This window comes from Zea mays, chromosome 1 (assembly GCF_902167145.1).
Source record: "Zea mays cultivar B73 chromosome 1, Zm-B73-REFERENCE-NAM-5.0, whole genome shotgun sequence".
In the NCBI taxonomy this organism is placed as follows: domain Eukaryota; kingdom Viridiplantae; phylum Streptophyta; class Magnoliopsida; order Poales; family Poaceae; genus Zea; species Zea mays.
This window is the reverse complement of record NC_050096.1, coordinates 288,505,847-288,529,339: the sequence shown is the minus strand read 5'-3', so window position 1 is coordinate 288,529,339 and position 23,493 is coordinate 288,505,847. Positions and strand designations below refer to the sequence as shown.

Sequence of the window (23,493 nt, the reverse complement as noted above, 5' to 3'; positions counted from 1 at the left end):
CATGTACCGTCATTCTTACTCTGGTGTTCTTTTACTGCAAAGTTTGACACAATATATCGAAGGTTACTTAGTATTGTTTTCTGTTTCTGTTATCCTCTTTGCAGATCTATGTTTGGATGATGAAAACAGTGCTACTCGATGTGTGAAGTCCACTAATACTATAGTTCAGATTAAGTCTAAGATCGGTGCTTTAGAGGAAATTGGTAATAGCCAAAAGCACTCATTTTTGCTGGAATTATGGTAGCAGTCAGGTTTCAGATTTCTATGAGTTCGGTGAATAAAATGAGCTTATGGGTGTTGTCAATCTTTTTTAATTTCCTGAAGTTATGATAAAAACATATAGGGTACGTATTCAAACAATGTGGTTGTTAACTGCCAAATATTTTTTATAACAAATTATATTGTATTATATAGTAGATAAAAAAGAGAATATTTTGTGTAATTGTTTTGCTAAATTATAATAGACAGCGACTGTAGCTAAAACATAATTATCTTGATATAAAGACTACTACATTATCACTTTTATGAGAACAGTGTCTGTTCCCTTCAAATTATACAGTACGGTAGCATAGTTGCATTTTAGCAGGTGTTACTTCTTAAATTGTTCAGTAGAAAAGAAGTGGCTCGTCAATCATTAGGAATGTACTGGAGCTCAACAGTTGTCTTTTTAAATAGTTGATTCACCAATTTTTCTCGTCAATGATGCATATCAGCAGATGTTTGAGAGGAAGAATGGTCGTCTTAGTACATTGTTCCTGGCCATGGAGGAAGGCTTCCTCGCGCTCGTGTCAAGCCTGTGAGAGGCCCAACCGGACCTCGCAACGGCTAGGACGTGCTGCCTCGTCGGCGTCATGCACGATAGGACCTTTTCCTTGCTAACCTCGATGACTCTTATTGCCCTCTAATATTAACTTGACATTCTCTAATATTCGTGTATTGGTTTTTGGCAAAGTATTTATAAGATATTAAGATTGTTTTCATATAATCGTTGTACACTACCATTTTATCGAATAATTTATGTGCCGTTGCAACGCACGGGCACTTGACTATTACCATGAAGATGCATATGGCACTGAATTATAATGGTTACCACAAATAAATCAGCTTCATTTCAATTCACCGGATTATCAATATTTCACCAAATGTTACCACTGCTAACAAGCTAAGGATATTCACAGAGTCAGTAATATTATACAAATCAAAGAATCTGCAACCAGTGACCTTCCTCACTAACTGGGATGTCAATTAGGCGTCAAATGTTATGACGCATGCAAATTGAGGGATACTTCTAAATCTCTCCAGCTCTAGATTTCAATGTTAGCAGTAAGAACATCCAAATGATAGTTATCCATATTTCACCATTCTAGCTCTCTTGAGGATATCACTCGAGTAAAACAACAAAGCAATATTTTACCCATCTTTCGTCATTCTAGCTCTCAAGTGACATGAAAACAACAAAGCAATATTTTACTCTGATGCATGCTTCGTAATAATTTTTATGCTAGGTCTGCTCCTCTCGACGTGCGGTGGGGTCTGGCCCACCTCGCCGGGCCGGCGGGCCGCGGCATCGCGGGCTCCTCCGATTGAGGATAACTCTAAGGGGCGCGACGGCTTGCTCTGGTGGCGCGACCTCGTACGCTGCCACGCCGGTGAAGTCTCCATCGTCGTCGCGCAGATCAAATAAGTGATCGAGGACCTTTTCTCATAACAGTATATCACATATTTGTACATAAGTTATCGTGGTATTATATATTCCCGTTGCAACGCACGGGCACTCACCTAGTGTATATATATATATAGTATATGTATGTATTTGGAGCCCTGGGCTCTATCTAATTAGAGAAAGCCCCAACCAGGTGATCGCGCTCACTTGGTCCACGACGGCACGACCCGACTGCACGTCCCCAAATCATCGTAAAGCGTCCCTAACTGCTCACAACCCTAATCTAATACACGGTCACCCCTCCCGGTCACCCGGATCTCTAGTCGCCATCCCCTCCACGGTTCCACCGCCGTCGTTGCTGCCCAGATTCGTCGCTCGGCTCCACGCCAGCTCCCTAATCCTCCCTCTCCCTGACTCCCTCCTCCTGTCCTCCATCCGGCTAGGGCTAGCGGCTAGGCTAGTCATCGTCGGTCACCCATCCACCCCCGTCGCCTAGTACTTCTCTCGTGCAAGAAACAGACCACAGCGCATCCTCGGCTTCGTCAACCGTCACTAGCGAATGGCCAACATCTTCCCTTCTTCGCGAACTGGCAACCGCCGCCGCCGTCGAGTCTATCTTGGAGGCAAGGAGTGAGCAAGGCATCGAGCTTCCCCACCAAATTATTCCCTAACGGTGCACGGGAATGACCAGGGAAATCCATGGTCGCTAGATCTGCGCCTGCTTATTCCTCTACAGTCCCCAGCGAGAGATTCAGGTAAGGAGTATTTGCTTATTTCAGTACCATATTGGTTTTGGTCAAGATTAGAGACTAATATGCAGTGGTTTTGAAACTATTGTATTATTATTACTACTTCAGATTTAGTTTTTTGGTTGTTTTTGAAAGGGAATTAGGCTTACACCTAGTCCCTAATTAATTTTGGTGGTTGAATTACCTAACACAAATCTATTGGACTAACCAGTTTGCCCAAGTGTATAGATTATACAGGTGTTAAAGGATCACACTCAGCCAATAAAAAGATCAGATTTTGGATTCAACAAAGGAGCGAAGGGCCAACCGAAGGCACCTCTGGTTTGGCGCACCGGACTGTCCGGTGTGCCACCGGACAGTGTCCGGTGCACCACTGGACATGTCCGGTGCACCAGAGGACTCCAACACCAACTCGCCACCTTCGGGAATTTCCAGAGGCACTCGCGCTATAATTCACCGGACTGTCCAGTGTACACCGGACAGTGTCCGGTGCGCCATGGAGAAGCGGCCTCAGGAACTCGCCAGCTTCGGGAAACTCCAACGGCTAGTCCGCTAAAATTCACCGGACTGTCCGGTGTACACCGGACTGTCCGGTGCGACTCCGAAGCAACGGCTTTCTCCGCGCCAACGGCTCTCTGCCGCGCATTTATTGCGCGCTCTGCGCGCGCAGAAGTCAGGCGCGCCCATACTGGCACACCGGACAGCAAACAGTACCTGTCCGGTGTGCACCGGACACCCAGGCGGGCCCACAAGTCAGAAGCTCCAACGGTCAGAATCCAACGGCAGTGATGACGTGGCAGGGGGCACCGGACTGTCCGGTGTGCACCGGACTGTCCGGTGCGCCATCGAACAGACAGCCCTGCCAACGGTCAAGTTTGGTGGTTGGGGCTATAAATACCCCAACCACCCCACCATTCATTGCATCCAAGTTTTCACCTTCCAACCACCTTACAAGAGCTAGCTTTTATTGCAAGGCACACCAAAAGAGATCAAATCCTCTCCCAACTTCATTCAAAGCCCTAGTGACTAGAGAGAGAGAGTGATTTGTAGTGTTCATTTAAGCTCTTGCGCTTGGATCGCTTCTTTTCTTTCACATTCTTTCTTGTGATCAAACACTCACTTGTAATTGAGGCAAGAGACACCAATTGTGTGGTGGTCCTTGCGGGAAGTTTGATTCCCAAGTGATTTGAGAAGAGAAGCTCACTCGGTCCGAGGGACCGTTTGAGAGAGGGAAGGGTTGAAAGAGACCCGGCCTTTGTGGCCTCCTCAACGGGGAGTAGGTTTGAGAGAACCGAACCTCGGTAAAACAAATCCGCGTGTCTCACCTCTTTATTCGCTTGCGATTTGTTTTGCACCCTCTCTCGCGGACTCAATTATATTTCTAACGCTAACCCGGCTTGTAGTTGTGATTATTTTTGAGAATTTCAGTTTCGCCCTATTCACCCCCCCTCTAGGCGACTTTCAATTGGTATCAGAGCCCGGTGCTTCATTAGAGCCTAACCGCTCGAAGTGATGTCGGGAGATCACGCCAAGAAGGAGATGGAGACCGGCGAAAAGCCCACTACAAGCCACGGGAGCACTTCATCGGAAGAGTCCCGGACCAAGAGGAAGGAGAAGAAGAAGAGCTCCTCCAACAAAGGGAAGGAGAAGAAATCTTCTTCGCACCACAAAGAGAAGAAGGAGAGATCTTCCTCCCACAAGCCACATCGGAGAGGGGACAAGCACAAAAGGATGAGGAAAGTGGTCTACTACGAGACCGACACTTCATCAACATCGACCTCCGACTCCGATGCGCCCTCCGTAACTTCTAAACGCCAAGAGCGTAAGAAGTTTAGTAAGATCCCCCTACATTACCCTCGCATTTCTAAAAATGCACCTTTACTTTCCGTCCCATTAGGCAAACCACCAACTTTTGATGGTGAAGATTATGCTAGGTGGAGTGATTTAATGCGATTTCATCTAACCTCACTCCACAAAAGTATATGGGATGTTGTTGAGTTTGGTGCACAGGTACCATCCGTAGGGGATAAAGACTATGATGAGGATGAGGTGGCCCAAATCGAGCACTTCAACTCTCAAGCGACAACAATACTCCTCGCCTCTTTAAGTAGAGAGGAGTATAACAAAGTTCAAGGGTTGAAGAGCGCCAAGGAAGTTTGGGATGTGCTCAAAACCGCGCACGAAGGAGATGAGCTCACCAAAATCACCAAGCGGGAAACGATCGAGGGGGAGCTCGGTCGGTTCCGACTTCGCAAAGGGGAAGAGCCACAACACATGTACAACCGGCTCAAGACTTTGGTGAATCAAGTGCGCAACCTCGGGAGCACAAAGTGGGACGACCACGAAATGGTTAAGGTTATTCTAAGATCTCTCATTTTCCTTAACCCCACTCAAGTTCAATTAATTCGTGGTAATCCTAGATATACTAAAATGACCCCCGAGGAAGTTATCGGGAATTTTGTAAGTTTTGAGTGCATGATCGAAGGCTCAAGGAAGATCAACGAGCTTGATGATCCATCCACATCCGAAGCTCAACCCGTCGCATTCAAGGCGACGGAAGAAAAGAAGGAGGAGACTACACCAAGTCGACAACCTATAGACGCCTCCAAGCTCGACAATGAGGAAATGTCGCTCGTCATCAAGAGCTTCCGCCAAATCCTCAAGCAAAGGAGAGGGAAAGACTACAAGTCCCGCTCCAAGAAGGTTTGCTACAAGTGTGGTAAGCCCGGTCACTTTATTGCTAAATGTCCATTATCAAGTGATAGTGACAGGGGCGACGACAAGAAGGGGAGAAGAAAGGAGAAGAAGAGGTACTACAAGAAGAAGGGCGGCGATGCCCATGTTTGTCGGGAGTGGGACTCCGACGAAAGCTCTAGCGACTCCTCCGACGACGAGGACGCCGCCAACATCGCCGTCACTAAGGGACTCCTCTTTCCCAACGTCGGCCACAAGTGCCTCATGGCAAAAGACGGCAAAAGGAAGAAGGTTAAATCCAACTCCTCCACTAAATATGAATCGTCTAGTGATGATAATGCTAGTGGTGAGGAAGATAATTTGCGTATCCTTTTTGCCAACCTTAACATGGAACAAAAAGAAAAATTAAATGAGCTAATTAGTGCCATCCATGAAAAGGATGATCTCTTGGACTCCCAAGAGGACTTCCTAATCAAGGAAAATAAGAAACATATTAGGGTTAAAAATGCTTATGCTCTAGAGGTAGAAAAATGTGAAAAATTGTCTAGTGAGCTAAGCACTTGCCATGAGACCATTAACAACCTTAGAAATGAAAATGCTAGATTAATTGCTAAGGTTGACTCTCATGTTTGTATTGATTCAGTTCCCGATCTTAGAAATGATAATGATGATTTGCTTGCTAAGATTAAGGAATTGAATGATTCTCTTGCTAGTCTTAGAGTAGAAAATGATAATTTGATTGCTAAGGCTAAAGATTTTGATGTTTGCAAAGTTACAATTTCCGATCTTAGAGATAAGAATGATATACTACATGCTAAGATTGTTGAACTTAATTCTTGCAAACCCTCTACATCTACCATTGAGCATGTCACTATTTGTACTAGATGTAGAGATATTAATGTTGATGCTATTCATGATCACATGATTTTAATTAAGCAACAAAATGATCATATAGCTAAACTAGATGCTAAAATTGCCGAGCATAACTTAGAAAATGAGAAATTTAAATTTGCTCGTAGCATGCTTTATAATGGGAGACGCCCTGGCATTAAGGATGGCATTGGCTTCCAAAAGGGAAACAATGACAAACTTAATGCCCCTCCTAAGAACCTGTCTAACTTTGTTAAGGGCAAGGCTCCCATGCCTCAGGATAACGAGGGCTACATTTTGTACCCCGGCGGCTATCCTGAGAGCAAAATTAGGAAAATTCATTCTAGGAAGTCTCACTCTGGCCCTAATCATGCTTTTATGTATAAGGGTGAGACATCTAGCTCTAGGCAACCAACCCGTGCCAAGTTGCCTAGAAAGAAAGCTCCCAATGCATCAAATGATCATGCCATTTCATTTAAAACTTTTGATGCTTCTTATGTGCTTACTAACAAATCCGGCAAGGTAGTTGCCAAGTTTGTTGGGGGCAAACACAAGGGTTCCAAGACTTGTGTTTGGGTACCCAAAGTTCTTGTGTCTAATGCCAAAGGACCCAAAACCGTTTGGGTACCTAAAGTCAAGAACTAAAATTGTTTTGTAGGTTTATGCATCCGGGGGCTCAAGTTGGATACTCGACAGCGGGTGCACAAACCACATGACAGGGGAGAAAAAGATGTTCTCCTCATATGAGAAAAACCAAGATCCCAAACGAGCTATCACATTCGGGGATGGAAATCAAGGTTTGGTCAAAGGATTGGGTAAAATTGCTATATCACCTGACCATACTATTTCCAATGTTTTTCTTGTTGATTCATTAGATTACAATTTGCTTTCCGTATCTCAATTATGTCAAATGGGCTACAACTGTCTATTCACTGATGTAGGTGTCACTGTCTTTAGAAGAAGTGATGATTCAATAGCATTTAAGGGAGTGTTAGAGGGTCAGCTATACTTAGTAGATTTTGATAGAGCTGAACTCGACACTTGCTTAATTGCTAAGACTAACATGGGTTGGCTCTGGCACCGCCGACTAGCCCATGTTGGAATGAAGAATCTTCATAAGCTTCTAAAGGGAGAACACATTTTAGGATTAACAAATGTTCATTTTGAGAAAGACAGGATTTGTAGCGCATGTCAAGCCGGGAAGCAAGTTGGAACCCAACATCCACACAAGAACATCATGACGACCGACAGGCCGCTTGAGCTACTCCACATGGATCTATTCGGCCCGATTGCTTACATAAGCATCGGCGGGAGTAAGTACTGTCTAGTTATTGTGGATGATTATTCTCGCTTCACTTGGGTATTCTTTTTACAGGAAAAATCTCAAACCCAAGAGACCTTAAAGGGATTCTTGAGACGGGCTCAAAATGAGTTCGGCTTAAGGATCAAGAAAATAAGAAGCGACAACGGGACGGAGTTCAAGAACTCTCAAATTGAAGGCTTTCTTGAGGAGGAGGGCATCAAACATGAGTTCTCTTCTCCCTACACACCACAACAAAATGGTGTAGTGGAGAGGAAGAATAGAACTCTATTGGACATGGCAAGGACCATGCTTGATGAGTACAAGACTTCGGATCGGTTTTGGGCCGAGGCGGTCAACACCGCCTGCTACGCCATCAACCGGTTATATCTTCACCGAATCCTCAAGAAGACATCATATGAACTCCTAACCGGTAAAAAGCCCAACATTTCATATTTTAGAGTCTTTGGTAGCAAGTGCTTTATTCTTGTTAAAAGAGGTAGAAAATCTAAATTTGCTCCTAAAACTGTAGAAGGCTTTTTACTCGGTTATGACTCAAACACAAGGGCATATAGGGTCTTTAACAAGTCCACTGGACTAGTTGAAGTCTCATGTGACGTTGTGTTTGATGAAACTAACGGCTCTCAAGTAGAGCAAGTTGATCTTGATGAGATAGGTGATGAAGAGACTCCGTGCATCACACTAAGGAACATGTCCATTGGGGATGTGTGTCCTAAGGAATCCGAAGAGCCTCCAAATGCACAAGATCAACCATCCTCCTCCATGCAAGCATCTCCACCAACTCAAAATGAGGAAGAAGCTCAAAATGATGAAATAGAAGATCAAGCAAATGAGCCACCTCAAGACGACGGCAATGATCAAGGGGGAGATGCAAATGATCAAGACAAGGAGGATGAAGAGCAAAGACCGCCACACCCAAGAGTCCACCAAGCAATCCAACGAGATCACCCCGTCGATACCATTCTAGGCGACATTCATAAGGGGGTAACTACTAGATCTCGTGTTGCACATTTTTGTGAGCATTACTCGTTTGTTTCCTCTATTGAGCCAAACAGGGTAGAGGAAGCACTCCAAGATTCGGATTGGGTGGTGGCAATGCAAGAGGAGCTCAACAATTTCACTAGGAATGAGGTATGGCACTTGGTTCCACGTCCTAACCAAAATGTTGTAGGAACCAAATGGGTCTTCCGCAACAAGCAAGACGAGCATGGTGTGGTGACAAGGAACAAAGCACGACTTGTGGCCAAGGGATACTCCCAAGTCGAAGGTTTGGATTTCGGTGAAACCTATGCACCCGTAGCTAGGCTTGAGTCAATTCACATATTATTGGCCTATGCTACTTACCATGGCTTTAAGCTTTATCAAATGGACGTGAAAAGTGCCTTCCTCAACGGACCAATCAAGGAAGAGGTCTATGTTGAGCAACCTCCCGGCTTTGAAGACAGTGAGTATCCTAACCATGTCTATAAGCTCTCTAAGGCGCTTTATGGGCTCAAGCAAGCCCCAAGAGCATGGTATGAATGCCTTAGAGATTTCCTTATTGCTAATGGCTTCAAAGTCGGCAAGGCCGATCCTACACTCTTCACTAAAACTCTTGACAATGATTTGTTTGTATGCCAAATTTATGTTGATGATATCATATTTGGGTCTACTAACGAATCTACTTGTGAGGAATTTAGTAGGATCATGACACAGAAATTCGAGATGTCTATGATGGGGGAGTTGAAGTATTTCTTAGGATTCCAAGTAAAGCAACTCCAAGAGGGCACCTTCATTAGCCAAACGAAGTACACTCAAGACATTCTAAACAAGTTTGGGATGAAGGATGCCAAGCCCATCAAGACACCCATGGGAACCAATGGGCATCTCGACCTCGACACGGGAGGTAAGTCCGTAGATCAAAAGGTATACCGGTCGATGATTGGTTCATTGCTTTATTTATGTGCATCTCGACCGGACATTATGCTTTCCGTTTGCATGTGTGCAAGATTCCAATCCGACCCTAAGGAATCACACCTTACGGCCGTAAAACGAATCTTGAGATATTTGGCTTATACACCTAAGTTTGGGCTTTGGTACCCTCGGGGATCCACATTTGATTTGATTGGTTATTCGGATGCCGATTGGGCAGGGTGCAAAATCAACAGAAAGAGCACATCGGGGACTTGCCAGTTCTTGGGAAGATCCTTGGTGTCTTGGGCTTCAAAGAAGCAAAATTCGGTCGCTCTTTCAACCGCCGAAGCCGAGTACATTGCCGCAGGACATTGTTGCGCGCAATTACTTTGGATGAGGCAAACCTTGCGGGACTACGGTTACAAATTAACCAAAGTTCCTTTGCTATGTGATAATGAGAGTGCAATCAAGATGGCCGACAATCCCGTCGAGCATAGCCGCACTAAGCACATAGCCATTCGGTATCATTTTCTTAGGGATCACCAACAAAAGGGAGATATCGAGATTGCATACATTAATACTAAAGATCAATTAGCCGATATCTTTACCAAGCCTCTTGACGAACAAACTTTTACCAAACTTAGGCATGAGCTCAATATTCTTGATTCTAGAAATTTCTTTTGCTAGTTTGCACACATAGCACACAAGTATACCTTTGATCATATCTCTTTTGTATATGCTATGACTAATGTGTTTTCAAGAGTATTTCAAACCAAGTCATAGGTATATTGAAAGGGAATTGGAGTCTTCGGCGAAGACAAGGCTTCCATTCCACTCTACTACTCATCCTTCGCCATCGCTCCAAGAAAAGGACCTTGTCTTTGGGGGAGAGAGTAAAAGCCCAAAGCAAAAGGACCGGACTTCGTCTTTGGTATAATCTTAACTCATTTACTTATGACCAAAGGGGAAGATAGTACTTAATGGGCTCCAATGATTCCGTTTTTGGCGATTCATGCCAAAGGGGGAGAAAGTATGAGCCCAAAGCAAAAGGACCGCACCACCACCAATTTCAAAAACTTAGTGTTTTCCAAGAGTATTTATCAAATTGGTATCCTATTGTGTTCAAAAGAGGGAGAAATTAGTATTTCAAAAATGATATATCAAAACCCTCTTGAACACTAAGAGGTGGATCTCCTTTAGGGGGAGTTTTGTTAAGTCAAAGGAAAAGCATTTGAAACAGGGGGAGAAAATTTCAAATCTTGAAAATGCTTTGCAAAATCTTACTCATTTACCCTTGACTATTTGCAAAAGAACTTTGAAAAAGATTTACAAAAGAATTTGCAAAACATGTGGTGCAAGCGTGGTCCAAAATGTTATATAAGAAAGAAACAATCCATGCATATCTAGTAAGTATTTATATTGGCTCAATTCCAAGCAACCTTTACACTTACATTATGCAAACTAGTTCAATTATGAACTTCTATATTTGCTTTGGTTTGTGTTGGCATCAATCACCAAAAAGGGGGAGATTGAAAGGGAATTAGGCTTACACCTAGTCCCTAATTAATTTTGGTGGTTGAATTACCCAACACAAATCTATTGGACTAACCAGTTTGCCCAAGTGTATAGATTATACAGGTGTTAAAGGATCACACTCAGCCAATAAAAAGATCAGATTTTGGATTCAACAAAGGAGCGAAGGGCCAACCGAAGGCACCTCTGGTTTGGCGCACCGGACTGTCCGGTGTGCCACCGGACAGTGTCCGGTGCACCACCGGACATGTCCGGTGCACCAGAGGACTCCAACACCAACTCGCCACCTTCGGGAATTTCTAGAGGCACTCGCGCTATAATTCACCGGACTGTCCGGTGTACACCGGACAGTGTCCGGTGCGCCATGGAGAAGCGGCCTCAGGAACTCGCCAGCTTCGGGAAACTCCAACGGCTAGTCCTCTAAAATTCACCGGACTGTCCGGTGTACACCGGACTGTCCGGTGCGACTCCGGAGCAACGGCTTTCTCCGCGCCAACGGCTCTCTGCCGCGCATTTAATGCGCGCTCTGCGCGCGCAGAAGTCAGGCGCGCCCATACTGGCACACTGGACAGCAAACAGTACCTGTCCGGTGTGCACCGGACACCCAGGCGGGCCCACAAGTCAGAAGCTCCAACGGTCAGAATCCAACGGCAGTGATGACGTGGCAGGGGGCACCGGACTGTCCGGTGTGCACCGGACTGTCCGGTGCGCCATCGAACAGACAGCCCTGCCAACGGTCAAGTTTGGTGGTTGGGGCTATAAATACCCCAACCACCCCACCATTCATTGCATCCAAGTTTTCACCTTCCAACCACCTTACAAGAGCTAGCTTTTATTGCAAGGCACACCAAAAGAGATCAAATCCTCTCCCAACTTCATTCAAAGCCCTAGTGACTAGAGAGAGAGTGATTTGTAGTGTTCATTTAAGCTCATGCGCTTGGATCGCTTCTTTTCTTTCGCATTCTTTCTTGTGATCAAACACTCACTTGTAATTGAGGCAAGAGACACCAATTGTGTGGTGGTCCTTGCGGGAAGTTTGATTCCCAAGTGATTTGAGAAGAGAAGCTCACTCGGTCCGAGGGACCGTTTGAGAGAGGGAAGGGTTGAAAGAGACCCGGCCTTTGTGGCCTCCTCAACGGGGAGTAGGTTTGAGAGAACCGAACCTCGGTAAAACAAATCCGCGTGTCTCACCTCTTTATTCGCTTGCGATTTGTTTTGCACCCTCTCTCGCGGACTCAATTATATTTCTAACGCTAACCCGGCTTGTAGTTGTGATTATTTTTGAGAATTTCAGTTTCGCCCTATTCACCCCCCCTCTAGGCGACTTTCAGTTTTTATCTAGACTTGGGGCCCTCATTTAATCTCATTACTGATCTGTGGCCTGCACATAAATACACCAATAGAGTCCCTAATGTCTGACATAATATGATATTCAATCGGCCTTTCTCAATCCTCATAGTTCATCCCCTCATGTTCCAGACTCCAGTTCCTAGCTTCAAAAAGTGAAGCAAATGTAGTGCTTATATGATTTATAGTATCAGTGTTTCTGTAAAAGAAAGGACAATAATTTGGGATATTGTTTATAAAGGACTATGGGGTATGGTTTGTGAAACATTTCCTGATATGCACATATAGTTATGGGTTATTGTATTGTTCTGATTCTATAAAGTGTATAATGGTTCACAATATCTGTGTGAACAGGTGAAACATGAAGAGCTGCTTGAGTATGCCCAAAGTATCATTTCAGGATTGAAGAGAAATGATGAAATTGTGAGGTGATATAATAGAATCAGCTAATTACCTGTGAATATATTATAACGATAAAATAGAATTTTGAGGTAATACTACTTCTGTTACATCTAGTGCTTCCTGTTTTGGACATACATGTGGTGAGGCTTTCTAAATTTTTGCTACCAATATATTTCTGGAAATTAGTTGGAAAATATGAAAATTGCATGTAGATTTGTAATTTGAAGTACTATTATACAATTGCAAGTTATTAAATTTAAACATTCCTTTGTAATAGTGCATACATATGCTACACCCACCTCCTCCAGCGTTTAGCATCACTGTATTATCATAAAACCATAATTTCCAGGTAGTATTTAGTTGTGCTAGTCTATTAGGTGAATGCTTTTAATCATTATACCATTTTCTGTTGTGCTTTACTAAGGAAAAAAGTGACTCGTGAGTAGCTGAACAAGACTGATCTCAGTATGCTGGCGAAAAATGGTGAATTAGAGTAGTCAATCATATTAATTATCTTCCATATTTGCATATAATTATACTTTTGCAGGTGGTATTAATGGAGAAAGATCAGAAATAGCTGAAATTGAAGCAGCATCAACAGGTGAAGCTGCTCGGCTTAGAGCTGCTCTGCGGCGTGCTCCACCCGGCGCTGTTCGGTAACCTCGCCAGCCTTTTGAACTGTAAGATTTGTTATTCTTTAGTTATACAATTTCTAGTAGAGACAACTTAAGTATTACAGCTATGTGTTAGGGAGGGTTCAGGAAAAAGAATGAATTTTGTATTCAGCATATGTGCATAATAGGGCTTTGATTCTCAAGTCCTGCAATATTGGAAGTATGCATAACAGAGTTTATTAAAGAAAGAAATGTCCTCACTTGCTGGCAGTTTGTCCTTTGTATTTTTGTAAATTAAGGTTATTAAAGAAAGAAATGTCCTCACTTCCTTCGAAAAATATAGTATCTCATGGGTTAATTTATTATCTTAGCACTTGCTACGGCCTATAGGGTTTATATAGGTTCACAGCTTCTTACTGTCCACTAGGCTTCTCCAGCTACATTGTTTGTAAGGGACATAAACTAGCTAACTGATGTGACTTAATTACCCCTCCATTTTCCCTATTGATTAAACTGATATCTGAAAAAATAAGAATTTCGCTGCCAAAGATATACTTATGTTGATGATTTTAGCACCTTGTACCAGTTATTGACAGTTCGTGCTGGCTTACAACTTCTAAATAGTTAATGAATTCTTGGAATTAAAATTTCTTTAAAAACACATGGTATAGACAATAAAATTCACGAGACCACAAAATATATTGTCTCTTTCTTGCACAGATGCTCAATCTACCTGTTTACTGACATATATTATATGTCATCTATGCAAATTCTAAATAAAAAACTGTAGTGCCACATGGGTTAGTTTTTATGATCTTAGAACTTGCAATGGTCTATATATGGGGTTTATGCAAGTTGACAAGTTAATATCCCCTAGCCTTCTCCAGATGTGTTTTCTCTCTCTCTTCACTTTTTATCAGATCAGTGTTTTGAAAAAAGTGATTGCGCATTTGACCTGCTGCGGCACCACATTCTTCATGAGTGCTGGATTGCTTTCTCGGGGGAATCTAGAGAGGGAGTGTCGCACAGCTGGCTCCATTGCCCGGGGTTGTGCTCACGCCATCAGTTTTGGAGTCCGTAGGAGGTAGGACACTCAATATTCTCGTTTTCCCCAAAATAGAACATCTCTTCCAACATTGTTACTGTCCAGTTGAGTACATACTGTCAAAATCCATCAGAAATATCTAACTGACTCTTGTTATGGGTACCTCTCCTACTCGATTTGTTAAATATCTAACTGATTGTTGATATATGTAGGGAGGAAAAGCAGGGTAGCCAGAATCTCTGTTGGCGTCGCCTGTTTCATTGTGTTCATGATGATCCTTTCAGTAATATGCCTTTTTAGGTAGTAAAGGAAACATTTGTGCTCTGGTTTCTACAAGAGGTTTGCACATAAACAATTTTTTATTGCAGTCTAGGCTCCAACCTTTGGTTGATAAACACTCTCACCATAAGTAACGAAGGAATAAGAATAAATGATGGGAGATACAAGAATCTGAAAATGAATAAATGATGTGATAGGTTGTTGTAGAGCAGCATGATCTAAGTGAATGCATAACTCTACTCTTATATTGTATCATTCCTCTCAATCCATGCCTTTTAACTGGTGAATCATTTTAGGTTTCTATTTGATTTAATTATGGTTGTTCTGACGTGTCTTTATGCTTTATACAAGCTTATACATACCTGTTTTGATAAGAGTCGAGCAACGATGCTTCCATTTCGGGCCACGACCTAGCTAAAGGCTAATGGTTCCAAATGTCTGAAGTACCGAAGACAGGGCTAGCTCCTCGTTTTTTGTCATGTCAAATAAATCGTGTATGATTGCAACAATATTGGCAAAATATCGTTGTACTTTATATTTTGATATACTGTGAACAAAACAAGTGCCCTATGAGACCATCGTGATTTATGCATTTTCAAACTAAATTTTACGACACTTCTTGTTGTGTTTTATGCTTCCATTAAAAACAGTCTTATTGCGTTTTACGCCAAATTTATGACACTTTTTGATGTGTTTTACAACAATCGCTCGCGAAGTGAGATTGTGCGCGTGTTTTACACTAAATTTCGTACTCATTTACGCTGTTTTAGCTCACATTTTACGCTGAAATCATTTGAGCTAGAACCCGCGCACGATCGGCTGCACGTGATTTTCACGCCGTAATTTTGGGCCCCGTTTGCTGTTACAAAACAGATATAGGATTTACGATAAATTTTGTACTCATTTATGTTGTTTTAGATCATGTTTTACGCTGGAATCCGCCTGAGCCAGAACCCGCACACTATCGGCTGCACACGATTTTCACGCCGTAATTTTGGGATCCGTTTGCTATTACAAACAGATATAGGATTTACTCTAAATTTCATACTCATTTACACTGTTTTTGCTCACGTTTTACGCTGAAATCCGACCGAGCCAGAACCCGCGCACAATCGGCTGCACGCGATTTTCACGTCGTAACTTTGGGCTCCATTTGCTGTTACAAAACAAATATAGGATTTACGCTAAATTTTGTACTCATTTACGCTGTTTTAGCTCACGTTTTATGCTGGAATCCACCCGAGCAAGAACCCGCGCACGACCGGCTGCACGCGATTTTCACGCCGTAATTTTGGGTCTCGTTTGCTGTTACAAAACAAATATAGGATTTACGCTAAATTTCGTACTCATTTACGCTGTTTTAGATCACGTTTTACGCTGGAATCCGCCCGAGCCAGAACCAGATCGGGCGCACGTAGATATACCTGACTGGGGCTTCCCATACTAATGGAAGCCTAAGGCTTCCATTACCTCTTCCCTATATATATGTGTGTGTGTGTGTGTTTTCACATCATCTTACTGATCTGAGTGACTAGCAAGCTCAGAGTTGCATGGGTTGTTGGCTTCGGATTAAAATTGTCTATTTAGACAAAAAGTACTCGACAAAGAAGTTGTTGCCAAAGTATAGTTCACCAAGACTTGTTTGCTTTGAGTCACACTCAACAAAGAGTTTGCCGAGTGTTTTCTAGGCTTTGTCGAGTGCCTGAAGCACTCGTCAAAACAACTGTGTCTGGTAGTTAATGCAAATGCAATCCATAGAGACAACAACACTGTAGGAGTAGTACAAGTCGGTACGGATTAAAGCCAAGCGAACAGTTAAAAGGGAAATGTGCCCTTGGGCCATTTCTATAAGTATTTTAGTGATTAGATGTCCAACACATATTGAGAGAGGTCTTATAATACTTAGAGAATACTTGGTTATCTCCTCATTTTCTAAGGTGTTTTATATTGTATAATACTTAGAGAATACTTAGATGAATAACTTACAGAGTTTTGAATCTAAGTTATTCTTTTCCACTTACATTTTCTAAGGTGTTTTATATTGTATCTAAGTTATTCATGCATTACAGGATTGAATCTAAGATATTTTGAAACTAACAATATTTTAAGATATTATACGTTGTACCTAAGTCATTCTAGTATTTAAGATATGTTATTTACAATTAAGTCATTTCTGCTATTGTAGAGTCAAATCTAAGTCATTCTTTCTAACTTATAGTTTAAAAAAATTATATTGCATCTAAGTCATTTATGTACTAGGATCACTCTTTTCATATTTCAATATTTAAAAATTGTGTTGTTTGAATGGTGCAGCCTAGGCACCATGGGCCACTAGATTACACGTCTAATATATCTTCAATAGGCACATATCGTTGCATTCAACTTTTTAGATACTCCAAGAGAAGGGTACAACAACTTTGAAGCATATTGAGCTTGTAAGTGATTATTCTTATTCTTTTACATTTAACATATGCACTAAATTTACCATTGACTCCTATGGTTTTGTACAATACTTACAAGATGCACATGGAGGATCCCAAATCCCTCGATCTGTGAACTAAGAATAAGAAAAGGTAGGGCAACACTTAACCATCAGGCATGACTTCCTGATACATATTAAAATTCATATGTGGTATTATATCGTGCATGTTGTCTATATGTTTTATTGTGTATTATATATCATGTAGTGCACAAAACAATCACCATGAACTCCATTATATGGATACTACGCTTGTGAGTACCTCAAAGAGTCCACAAATTCAACACCAGTACTAGTAGCTAAAGAATATACAAGATTGGTGAAAATAGAATGAGTCACCAAGATGCAAATAATGAGAACCATAGCGGACATATGTGAATTCCTCTTGCGCAAATGTGTGCATCCAAATGGAAAGTTCTTCAACCATAAGAGTGGACTATGTTGGACAAGAAGTATAACAAGATCAAAAATTATGAGAAGCTACAGTTAGGTGATTATACAAGATATCAAATATTTTTATTAGAAAGTAGCAGACTATAAAATACTACAAGTAATATGTATATAACATGTAACATGTATCATTCATGCTACAATAATGATGAGTCACAAATAGAACATATGTACATGTGTGTTCTATGCATACATATATTGTGCACTCAATATATATTGTCTATGTTTAACTCACAAAAATAGCAATCAAATTGAAATTCAATTAAATGTTTGGAAACTGTAAACTAGAAAATGATTAACAGAGACAGACATATTAAGATGGGCCACCTTCATTAATATACTATCTAAGGAAGGTGACGTAGCACTATCTCCTCTATTAACCATTTAACAGGGGCAAGCCCCTTGAGACGACCACCTAAGTTAATGGTTATTAATGTAGACAGTTGTTATAAGGAGATTGCATGCATTAACGATATTAATAGAGACAGGAAAAGTGCTTGACTTTGTAAAGTTGTGTCGTCGCAAGCTTTTGGGTGGAAGCAGATGCTTTGCCCACCTTCGTAAACCCAAAAACATCATGTGCATTGAAATTTCTATATTAGTAATTGAGAAAAGAGCCGTGTATTTGTATTCCAAAAGGTTTAAGTTGGGTTCGCATTTTGGAAGAGTTGAACTCAACACCATATTACCATTTGCAAGATTTTGAACTAAAGCTCTTGATCATCACTACCTCGTGTTTAAGTTCAAACTCATTATTTATCTTATGAGTTACGACCAACACCTACAGTGTTACAATAGACTTATATGATCTACCCTAGTAGTGAAGGCCTCATGTTGAAGATAATGTCTCCATTTATCAATAGCAAGCAAAATGGCCAAACACTCCTTTTCATGGACAAAAAAGGTTTGATTTCTAGAGCCTAAGAGTTTGCTCAAGTAAGACGCAAGATGATGATCTTGCATAAGCATAGCCCCAACCCCTAGGTCACTTGCATCAGTATCATTCCAGAGGAGTTTGGGGAAGTTTGGCATAGCCAAAACTAAAGCTTTAATCAATTTCTTATTAATGAGTTCAAATGCTTACTCAACATCTGATGTCCAATGGAATGGAATATTATTATTTAGTAGTTCTATTGGTGGTCTGTAGATAATTCTAGAATGGCTTATGAACTTGCTATAATATCTAGTTGAGGCCTAAGAAGCCACTCGATTACTTGGTTGTAGTTGGTGTAGGCCACTGTCTTATAGCCTGGATTTTGAAGGATTTGTGCTATCTAGGGACTTGGCCCACATGTTAGCAAGATACTTGATTCGTTCGAGAACGATAAAGATGCAGGATCTTATCAGATTAGTAGATAAGTTTGATACCCATGTAAATATGGTAGAGAGTAAGTCATAAGAGAAATCTGCATATAGTGACAAATATAAAGAGTCTTTGTAAGACTCGGCTAGGCCAATGTGTATCCTTATCTAGCGGGAGACTAGATAACCTTCGTGTAACCGTCCACCTTCTTAGACAATAAAAGGAGGGACGAGACGCCCCCAAGAGGGTAGATCATCAGATCATAAGAAATAGCCACCAACATACATGATGTAGGGTATTATCAAATATTGTGAGCTCGAACCTTTCTAAATCCCAGAGTCTTTTGTGCATTCACCTTCAGTTCTTGCGATCCACCCCATAAATTCACTAACGAATATTCCTCGACACCTCCAAGCAGTCGATGTGTATCACAATATCATCGATGCGGGTGGTCGTCTCCTCGGACCGCTTGAGCAACATCCTAAACGCCTTGTCCGCTAGGGCTCTAGGCCACTGAGTTTGTCAAGCGTCTACTTCATCATGGCTTGAAATCCTTGAAAATTTTTGGTGAGGTTCTCCACGGAATCCACCATCTCTCATTGAAGCTTAGAAGGATGCTTTGCATATGCCAACAAGAGCACAAGAAGGGGAAATGCTCACAGTTTGAAAGGCTCTTATACTAATTGTTATGCAGAAACATGGTTAGATAAAATTTGGGGAAGAAAGCAGCAACAATGGGGAAGAACAAGGATGAACACATGATATCTACGGCCGTTTCATTTACATAAAGATTTTGTTCTTCGCTAATCACCTTCCTTAATCTTGCGCACGTTTTATATTCTACTTTGTCGAACTGTTACATGACCCTCTAGGCTAGGAATGGTAACATGTATAAAATCACGGGTAGAAAGTTTACAAACCCGTACCTATAAGACAAGTATTAAACTTGCGTACGTCACCCGTGATAGATACTCCCTCCGTTTCTTTTTATTAGTCGCTGGATAGTGCAAAATTGCACTATCCAGTGACTAATAAAAAGAAACGGAGGGAGTACAATATTCACCCGCACCGGCTATCCTTAGTCACATAAAGACACATATATTTCAATGCACATGATGCACATACGGGGTAGAGAGCATGCATGAGGACCGTGTGGTTTGTGAGAAATAAACTTGTGTTTTTTTTTCTTACAGACTGTCATATTGGCCACTGTGGTTACGTGTATATGTACAAGATTAGTGCACGTAGAGCTCAAACGATAGAATAATAAACAGGCCGGTGCAATATATCCTATGCATGAGATCCCGGTACTATATATATATATCGTGTTTAGTCATCATGTAAGCAGAGATCAGACCGGATGACATAAACAAACCACACGAGTAATGGAAGCAACAAGTGTCTATGGTGCACAAAGACCATGTTCAGGAAAAGGTCGGCTGACTGCTGATGGGAGATTCTAATCCAAGAGAAGAAACAACACTTAGAAAGAGAGAAACCCAGATCACCACCACCGCTCAAACAGTATTTTATTACTATCAGAGCAGCCACTTTTTCCATGCCAATAATGCACATGCACCTTTCCCTTTTCAGGGCATAAACACACCGCCCAGATCGTTATTATCACTAACCAAGCTTAGGCCCTAATCGGCGCTTTTGTTCGATCCACCACACTCGCTCACAAGAGAGCCCAAGCTATAGAGCAGCTCCGAGTCGTCAGAGCCTCAGAGGGGAGAAAGAAGAAGGCGCAGGCCATGGGGAGAGCTCCGTGCTGCGACAAGGCTACTGTGAAGAAGGGCCCGTGGTCACCGGAGGAGGACGCCACGCTCAAGTCCTACATCGAGGAGAACGGCACCGGCGGTAACTGGATAGCCCTGCCGCAGAAGATAGGTATGTATGTGCTCATGGCAATCGCCAATTCGCCATGCAGTAGATATTCAGTGATTGTGTTAGAAAAGGTTGCATATGTATGCAGCTCAACTCAAAAGTTTAATCTACTCCAACAGATAGCAGTAGAAAAAGAGGAGGCTAATCATATGTATTTGGGCCTGCGCAGGTCTGAAGAGGTGCGGCAAGAGCTGCCGCCTCCGGTGGCTCAACTACCTCCGGCCAAACATCAGGCACGGCGGGTTCTCGGAGGAGGAGGACAGGATAATCCTTAGCCTCTACATCAGCATAGGCAGCAGGTAAAGTTATTAATTCAGTAGGTCATCTTGGCCTTTTCTTCGATCAAATCCACACTGTAGAATTTGCTGCAAACCAACTGCATATTCGTGTCAGGCACACACGCACATGGGTGTGTGCTAGAGCCTAGCTAGCCATGACCTGAATTCTGCCTGCTCGTACGTAGGTGGTCGATAATAGCGGCGCAGCTGCCGGGGAGGACGGACAATGACATAAAGAACTACTGGAACACGAAGCTCAAGAAGAAGCTCTTCGGCAAGCAGTCCCGCAGGGATCAGCGGCAGCATCAGTTCATGCGCCAGGCAGCGGCGGCAAGCGATGGGATGATGAAGCAAGAAGCGGCAACCGGGGAGGCAGCGGGAAGCAGTAGCATGGCGGTGGCCAACTACAACTGGCACCACCACCATCAAGCCATGGCGGCCGTGCCTGTGCAACCAATACTAGGCTCGATAATGGAAGGCCATCGCGCAGGGGATGAGGTAGATGAGTCGATTCGGAAGCTTCTTTATAAGCTAGGAGGAGCAGGCCCTTCCACAGCACTCTCGGTTCCTCAGTGTGTTCCTCCAATGTACTGTGGAAGTCCAGCCCTCATGCCGCCGCCGCCGCCGTCATGCCCAGCAGTGGACACCGGCACATCGCTTGATGAAGGCGGCGTGCAGGGCTCCGGCGTGCTGCCGGCGCTGGAGATGGACCATAGCTTCCACTTCAACCAGGTTAAGCTAGATGGCCTGGAAAGCTTCTTCGGCATGAGTACTGATCAGAGCATGCGGTGGAGTGAGGTGAGCCCATTGGTTTGCCCTAGCAGTCTGGTTGTTGATGAGCCAGGAAACCTTGGGATGAAGTAGCCATTGGCTTATGTTTTCATGTACATGCATGATTGTGCTGTAAATTTGTACTTGGCATTCATTGGGAATGGTGAAACATGAGAGTTTCTTTGAATTAAATGCAAAATAATTAAGGTTTTCTCATCATTCTCATCATTCATATATGACAGCTGATGCCTGGTTTCGACGTAGGTGTCTTTCTACGAGTTCCTTGGGTTGGAAATTTCATCTACTCAGCCTAGTGCTTTAAGAAATATTTGGAATTTTGGCTTGTATGAAGTGAACTGCATTGTTCTGTTAATTTATATTATGTGAATACAGTATTTCTTGTACGGAGTGCTGATTTTGAACGGTGAGTCTATATTAATTTATACTGTGTGTCCCTAACTAACTAGCTAGACTGTTTTCAGAACCTACAGGGTTTGCTTAATTTTTTGGTATAGAAAACATGATCCGCTCTTCATGTGATATTAAGGAATTGATTGGGCATGTATGGAAATTGAGTCCTTATATTCCTTTTTTTTCAAAATGAGAAATAATAAGATTAACCGGATTTTCGCAGTGATGAATTTTTCTAACTGAATGGCACAAGATTCAATTTATGGCATATGAAATTTAGATATTTCATTGCCATAAACCTGCTCACTGCACGTAGTGTCAGTACTTCTTTGTGTTGGCAAATTATATTTGAAGTTGGAGTGTGAAATAAAGAAATGATCATTTTGTCTCTGCCGACATACCAGGGCGACGGTGGCACCAGTCGATGCAGTGGAATTTGTGGCGTAAGGCCATGTCATTGGGCCAATGGTGTGTGGTAGTAGTTTCCCCTATGATGTGTCTCCAAGGAAGTTTGTGTTCATGGCTTAGTGTTTGGTGGTCTTTTATTGCCAGTAGCGAGTGTTTGTGTCCTTTGTGTTTCTGGCTTTGGATTTGGGATGGCCTGCCTTATATGGGGCTCCCCAGCCCGGCACGCCCCTCCTCTCCCTTATTTGTATGGCAGCGCAGCTGGTATTTTATTTTCAAATGAATAGATCAGACTGCAAGATTTTATGCTGGAATGTGCGTGGGTTGAATGGTGCTGCAAGACGTGCCAGTGTGCGTAATCTTATTTCTTCCTCCGGGGCATCTGTGGTGTGTTTGCAAGAAACAAAAATCTCACAATGGAATGACTTCCTTCTGAAGGAAACCCTTGGTCAAGCTCTTGCCTCCTAGACAGTGTGCCTTCCGGCCAACGGGACTGCTAGGGGCGTCCTGATTGCAGCCTCTGACCAGCACTTCTCACTTAATCACCTGCACACTACAGAACACACTATTACTGCAAATATTTGCTCCTTAGCAGATAATACAAAATGGTCCATCACGGGCGTATACGGCCCCCAATCCGACGAGGACAAAGTGAATTTTCTTGCAGAATTTGCTTCCATCAAGCTACTTACCAACCCCGCGTGGATTGCCTTAGGGGATTTTAATTTGATTTGTTCAGCAGGTGATAAGAATATGGGGAGGATAAATCATAGGATGATCCAACGGTTTAATCGCACTCTGGATGATCTACAATTAATTGAACTTTCGCTCATTGGGAAACGTTTCACTAGGAGCAATGGCCATGACACCCCCACTATGTCCAAGATCGACCACTGCTTTGCCACTCTTGAATGGTTGGATCTGTTCCCACGTTCCGACCTGCAAGCGATCGCCTCCCTCATCTCAGACCATTCACCTCTATTCCTTCAAGGGGACGTCAACTTTGATTTCTATCGGGGTTTCAGGTTTGAGGCTTTTTGGACAACAATGTCGGGGTTCCTTGATCTGGTGGAGCACAACTGGAATCAGCCGGTTCACA

At 42.7% G+C, this 23,493-nt stretch overlaps 1 protein-coding gene across 1 annotated transcript; it reads left to right on the top strand.

The window, feature by feature from the left end:
• Positions 1-20,002: 20,002 nt before the first annotated feature.
• Positions 20,003-22,708, top strand: LOC103644077 (transcription factor RAX3). The gene is made up of 4 exons (XM_020546975.1): positions 20,003-20,532; positions 20,699-20,828; positions 20,993-21,605; positions 22,394-22,708. Exons 1-4 carry the CDS (start codon positions 20,397-20,399, stop codon positions 22,466-22,468), a joined length of 954 nt encoding a protein of 317 aa, XP_020402564.1. The 5' UTR covers positions 20,003-20,396; the 3' UTR covers positions 22,469-22,708.
• The last annotated feature ends 785 nt before the right edge of the window (positions 22,709-23,493 follow it).

Excerpts from the sequence above, each read along its gene's own strand:
- LOC103644077 (XM_020546975.1), top strand. The coding sequence starts at position 20,397 with ATGGGGAGAGCTCCGTGCTGCGACAAGGCTACTGTGAAGAAGGGCCCG. Across the intron at positions 20,533-20,698 it reads AGCCCTGCCGCAGAAGATAG|GTCTGAAGAGGTGCGGCAAG; the intron begins GTATGTATGTGC and ends GGGCCTGCGCAG. Across the intron at positions 20,829-20,992 it reads TACATCAGCATAGGCAGCAG|GTGGTCGATAATAGCGGCGC; the intron begins GTAAAGTTATTA and ends GCTCGTACGTAG.